The 6,000-nt window shown below is 55.5% G+C and overlaps 1 protein-coding gene across 2 annotated transcripts in view; it reads left to right on the top strand.

Moving 5' to 3' along the window:
* Positions 1-5,483, top strand: part of PNKD (PNKD metallo-beta-lactamase domain containing) — a 76,367-nt gene extending 70,884 nt beyond the window's left edge. For both annotated transcript variants that reach the window (XM_003818604.5, XM_003818603.5), the window contains 5 exons: positions 204-296; positions 650-813; positions 2,170-2,256; positions 3,128-3,243; positions 3,481-5,483. In XM_003818604.5, the coding sequence (XP_003818652.2) occupies positions 204-296; positions 650-813; positions 2,170-2,256; positions 3,128-3,243; positions 3,481-3,654 (634 nt within the window). In that variant the 3' untranslated portion in view covers positions 3,655-5,483. The remainder of the gene's footprint in view (positions 1-203; positions 297-649; positions 814-2,169; positions 2,257-3,127; positions 3,244-3,480) is intronic.
* The last annotated feature ends 517 nt before the right edge of the window (positions 5,484-6,000 follow it).

Consider the following 6,000-nt stretch of genomic DNA (forward strand, 5'->3'; position numbering starts at 1 on the left):
GCTGGCATTGGCCAGCTTGAGTTGTTGGGGGCGATGTTCTGGGCAAGGGAACAGCTTGAACAAAGGGCTAGAGGTGTGGACAACTTGGCTTAGTCCAGAAGCCACAGCCCCAGCACTTAAAGGCCTGGAGATGCTGTGGTAAAGAAGGGGGCTTAGGTACAGTTGCCCCTCGAAGCCCCCTGCCTGTCTCTGCCGTCCTGCAGGGACCACAGTGGAGGGAACCGTGACCTCAGCCGGCGGCACCGGGACTGTCGGGTGTACGGGAGCCCTCAGGACGGTATCCCCTACCTCACCCAGTAAGTCCCTGACCTAGGCAAGGGACGGCCCTTCCATGGGCCCTTTCCCCCACCCCCAGCCTTCAGTGAAGTGTTTCGGGGTATCAGCAGGTGGATCTTTGCCAGTGCCCTTCCTGGCCCAATCCCAGCCTATCTGAAGACTGGCACTGCCCATCCCCCAACTGATCCAGCCATAGTCCCCAAAAGAGGAAAGGGGGAGGGTTCGGACCTGAGACCCGAGGCACTGGGGTATCTTCTTTTGTATGGAAGCCCACTCTCTTGTGAATCACCCAGCCCCATGGGCCTGGGATGGGGGCAGGGATCAGCATGGCACAGATCCAATACCTTCTCTCCCCTGCTCCCTTGTTCCCCAGTCCCCTGTGTCATCAAGATGTGGTCAGTGTGGGACGGCTTCAGATCCGGGCCCTGGCTACACCTGGCCACACACAAGGCCATCTGGTCTACCTACTGGATGGGGAGCCCTACAAGGGTCCCTCCTGCCTCTTCTCAGGGGACCTGCTCTTCCTCTCTGGCTGTGGTGAGTTTCCCCAAAAGAGAGAGGAGCTGGGAGAGGAGGGAGAGACAGAAGCCAGGGCAGCCACAGTCCCATGGAGAGCACTGAAGCCTTAGTTTTAGCACAGATGTTGCCGTGGCAGTTACTTCCATCTGTGTTACTCAGATTGGTTTTAATCCTTGAGACTTCCCTTGGGGCACCTTGGGAGGCTGAGGCAGGAGGATCACTTGAGGCCAGGAGTTGGAGACCAGACTGGGCAAAATAGCAAGACTGTCTCTACAAAAAAATTTTAAAATAGGCCAGGCATGGTGGCTCATGCCTGTAATCCCAGCACTTTGGGAGGCTGAGGTGGGAGGATCACCTGAGGTCAGGAGTTCAAGACCAGCCTGGTCAACATGGTGAAACCCCGTCTCTACTAAAAATACAGAAATTAGCCGGGCATTGTGGTGCATGCCTGTAATCCCAGCTACTAGGGAGGCTGAGGCAGGAGAACTGCTTGAACCCGAGAGGTAGAGGTTGCAGCGAGCTGAGATCGCGCCACTGCACTCCAACCTGGAAGACAGAGTGAGACTCTGTCACAAAACAGAAAAAAAAATTTAAATAATCTAAATAATATAGGCCAGGAGCAGTGACTCAGGCCTGTAATCCCAGAACTCTGGGAGGCCAAAGCAAGTGGATTGCTTGAGCCCAGGAGTTCAAGACCAGCTTGGGCAACATGGTGAAACCCCGTCTCTACAAAAAATACAAAAATTAGCCAGTGTGGTGGTGAGCCCAGGAATTCAAGGTTGCAGTGAGCTATGATTGTGCCACTGCACTGCAGCCTGGGCAACAATGAGACTCTGTCTCAAAAATAAAAAAGACTTCTGCCAGCTGCAGGACAGAATGAGAGAATGTCTGTAGCTGAGTAAAGCCCTGCAGGGAATTAGTTTCCCCTGGGTAGAGCCTGGTTCTCTGATACAGTGACTGGCAGGACTAGGTTATGAAAAGTTAAGAACAGCTAGGTGAGGGGGTGGGTGAGGATCACAAGTCCCAGGCTGCATGAAATCCCAAAGGGCAGCCTAGGCGAAGAAGTGTTCCGTGGGAAAGAGCAGCCCTCTGTCTACCAAGCCTGGGGCCTGCAGCCTGAAGATTCCGCAGCCCCTCCCTTCAGGTGTTACTGTGTGCAACAGAGGCCTTAGATGGGCTTGGTCAGGGGGTGACCAGTTGGGCCCAGCTCCCAGTGAGGAGGGAATAGATGCCTGGGGGTGGGTCTGGAAAGGGCACGGTCAGGGCTGATGGCCAGCCAGAGCATTACAAGCTGGTTCCCACCTGTCTGGGTGTGCCTTATGCCATATTGTGTTATCCTGGCACCTTGTGACATACCCTCCAACCCCCACCCAGGGCGGACCTTTGAGGGCAACGCAGAGACCATGCTGAGCTCACTGGACACTGTGCTGGGGCTAGGGGATGACACCCTTCTGTGGCCTGGTGAGACACCCCCTTACTACTCCCCATCCTCCAGCCCCACGCTCAGCCTGGGACAAGGGCCTTCCCACCCCCTCACTCCCCTAGAAAGCAGGCCAGCCCAGTTCCTGGCCCAGAAGCGACACAGCTCCACCTCTAGGGGTAGGGACAGAGTTCTGGCCTCCCTTCTTCCTGGAGTGCTGGCTCCGTACCACCTCTGCTTCTCACACTACCTTCCCCTGCCAGTCAGCCTTCAGCCTCATGGGAGCCCTGCAGGCCCCAGGGCATTCCAGAGAGATGTCTAATTGTTCATAGCCTTAGCCCAGAACAGAAAATAGCCTTTGCTTATCTGGGGAGAAGTCAGTAAATCCACTCTGCATGTAACCATTGCCTTGTGGTGCATAAAAACATTCACAGATATCTGTTAATCCTCAGAACATATATTCATTCATTCATTCATTCATTCATCAAGTACTTTACGTGCACCTAACACATACCAGGCTGTTCCAGGCACCAGGAACACAGCAGGTACATCTGTGTCTGGTGGCATCATTGTTCTCTCCACTTGCCAAATGAGAAAATTGTGCCTCAGAGAGGGGCCATGACTAGACCGAGGTCACATGCTAGGCAGTGGTGGAGTCAGGGCTAGATGCAGGCCTGCCAGCTCCAGGTCTAGTGGTTTTTTCCCCTGGAACTATTGCCACCTTTTCACCCATGGCTGACTTGTGCCCACAGTTAGAGAAGCAGCTCCTGGCAGTTGGGGTTTTCCTGGAAGTGCTGACCTCATCCCTGGTTGTCAGGTGCCCATCAGCCTGGACCTGGGGCAGGGAAGACTGTTCTGACTGTACCACCAATCTCTCTCTGCTCTGTGTCTCACCCTCATGGCTGTCGGTAGGTCATGAGTATGCAGAGGAGAACCTGGGCTTTGCAGGTGTGGTGGAGCCCGAGAACCTGGCCCGGGAGAGGAAGATGCAGTGGGTGCAGCGGCAGCGGCTGGAGCGCAAGGGCACGGTGAGGGACTCGGGGTCCAGGAGGAGCTGTGTGGGCAGGCACTCAGCCCCAACGGGAACCCATCCATGCTGACCCCAGGCCTGCGAGCACCTCCCCAAAGCTCTGACCTGTTTGGCCCATGGGCCCTCAAGTCAGAACTCCTGAACTCCAGGATGGGGCAGGGGTCGGGTCAGGCTTCTCTGTCTTGGGTCCATTTCCCAGCTTCTCTCCACCAAACCTGGTTCCTCTCACCCACAGTGCCCATCTACCCTGGGAGAGGAGCGCTCCTACAACCCGTTCCTGAGAACCCACTGCCTGGCGCTACAGGAGGCTCTGGGGCCGGGGCCGGGCCCCACTGGGGATGATGACTACTCCCGGGCCCAGCTCCTGGAAGAGCTCCGCCGGCTGAAGGATATGCACAAGAGCAAGTGATGCCCCCAGCGCCCCCAGCCCAGCCCACTCCCCACATGGGGAGGCCACCACCACCAACACCTCATCATCCTTCTCATCGCTAACACCACCACCTCCATCGGCACCCAAGCGGGCATCATCCCCCACACTGCTCAGGGGAGGGGAGGGATCAGGCGATGAGACTGTGAGGCCAAAAGAAGGGGGCCTGTTGGAGGCTGGGAACCCCGCAGCGCGAGGCTGCCTCATCAACGGCAAGAGGAAAGGAGGGGTCTCGGGACATCTCCAGACCCTACCAACTGGGAGGGTCCCCTCCTCCTTCCCTACTCCTGGACGGCAGCAAGGACATGGGGGCTGCTGTTAGCTTCTCCGTCAGGAGGCGTCATCTCACTGTAGCCCTGGAACCCAGGGTGGAGGGGCCCACGATCAGGTTGAGTCCATCTTGCCCTTCCCCCATCCAGGGTTGGGAAAGAAGCTCAGCCCCTCACAGTGGCCTCAAGTGTGATGCCTTACAAAAGCACCACTCAGATGGGCAGCTGGACTCTGGTGTCCTGAGACTCTGCCCTCTTCCCACAGCCTCCCTGCCTCACCCATCCCTGCAAAGCCATTTTTCAGACAGAGCCATTCCTAAGAACACTGAAGGGCTGAAAGGCTGGCTGGCCACTCTCTGCCTCAGTGGCCTCCCTACAGCCTGGAAGAAGGAGGGTCCTGATTGCCAAGGAAACCTCCTCATTGGGCTAAGGAGACACTGGAGTCTGGAGTGTGGAGCCCCACAGTCTTGCAGGTCAAACGCTCTCCTTGCACATCTGGCCTGGTTGTACCCACTGGCCTCTGCCTCTGCCCTGGGCCAAAAGGGCCCCTCCTTGCCAGGGGAGAGACAGCCACGGTCCTCTTTGGCTGCTGCTGTATTCTCATTTTGGCCCTTGTTCTTAGGCCCGTCTGCCTGCCTTCCTCCATCTAACCTTTCCTGTTTTATCCGCAGCCCTTTTCTTCTTTGAGTTAGTAAAGATTTATTCTGTAACCTGACACTCATCTGGCCCTTTGCAGTTTGCCAGCCATATTCCCATGTGATTTCCCACTGGATCCAGGCCCCCACCCGGCTGGCAGGAGGGGGCTCTGACGTGCAGGTTGGAAATCAGAAGTCTGTGAGAGCGCGGGAGTGCATGGCAGCTCTGGGTCCCAGACCTGGCCCGACCCCTCTGCTTCACCTCCAGCTCTGCTGCTCCTCTACTCTTGGGTCGAGATCCCTTTGGAGCCACAGCGAGGAACCCTGTGGTCCTCAGGCAGGTGTACCTTGAGTCAGCCAGGAGCCCTCTTTTCCTGTGTCAAAGCCTGCCCTCGGGCTCTGCTCACCTCTGGTGACCCTCCAAGATGCCCCTGCCCTCAGTTTCCCCTCATGATCTGGCCTCTGCCACCTTCTCCAGCCACAGCCTCTAGTACACTTTAGCAATACCACCAGACTAGTTAGAGTTCCCCACTCACCAAGCAAGATATGCAGTTTCATGCCTCTGTGCCTTCGCTCATGCTGTTTCTTCCGACTGGAATGCCTTCCCCTGCTCCTCCTGCCTTGTCTGCCTGGCAAATTCATCTCTCACGATCCCCTCAAAGGCCCCCTCCTCCAGGAAGGCAACCCCTGTGCCCCTCCCCTCCAGGCTACCTCTGCACTTTGTCAATGCTTCTCTTGTGGCACTTATCACACTGTATTTTACTTGTTTACATGTTTGTCTCCCCTTCTAGACTGTGAATCCTTAAGGGCATGGACTGTATCTTATGCATCTCTGTATTTCTGCGCCTAGCACGGTGCCTAGCACACAGTAGGCGCTCAATAAATGTTGAATGAATGAATGATTTAATCAAGACTTGATCACCCAACAGCTTGTCTTTGTTGCTACATGAGTGAAAACAGCAGAGAACTTTCTCACAGTTTTCCCATCTCAGTTCCAGGCCTGCTAACTTGCAGTTAGGCACTTCAAGAGTTTTGATCAGAAATGATGCCCAAAGGCTGGGCGCAGTGGCTCACACCTATAATCCCAGCTCTTTAGGAGGCTGAGGCGGGTGGATCACAAGGTCAGGAGTTCGAGACCAGTCTGGCCAACATAGTGAAACCTCATCTCTACTACAAATACAAAAAATTAGCCAGACATAGTGGCAGGAGCCTATAATCCCAGCTACTCAGGAGGCTGAGGCAGGAGAATCACGTGAACCCAGGAGGCGGAGGTTGCAGTGAGCCGAGATCGCACCACTGCACTCCAGCCTGGGCGACAGAATGAGACTCTGTCTCAAAAAAAAAAAAAAAAAATTTTAAAAAAGAGAGAGAAATGATGCCTAAAATATGTTCCTCCCAAGGCCCATGGGCATTTGTTCAGGGTT

Source organism: Pan paniscus, chromosome 13, assembly GCF_029289425.2.
Source record: "Pan paniscus chromosome 13, NHGRI_mPanPan1-v2.0_pri, whole genome shotgun sequence".
In the NCBI taxonomy this organism is placed as follows: Eukaryota; Metazoa; Chordata; class Mammalia; order Primates; family Hominidae; genus Pan; species Pan paniscus.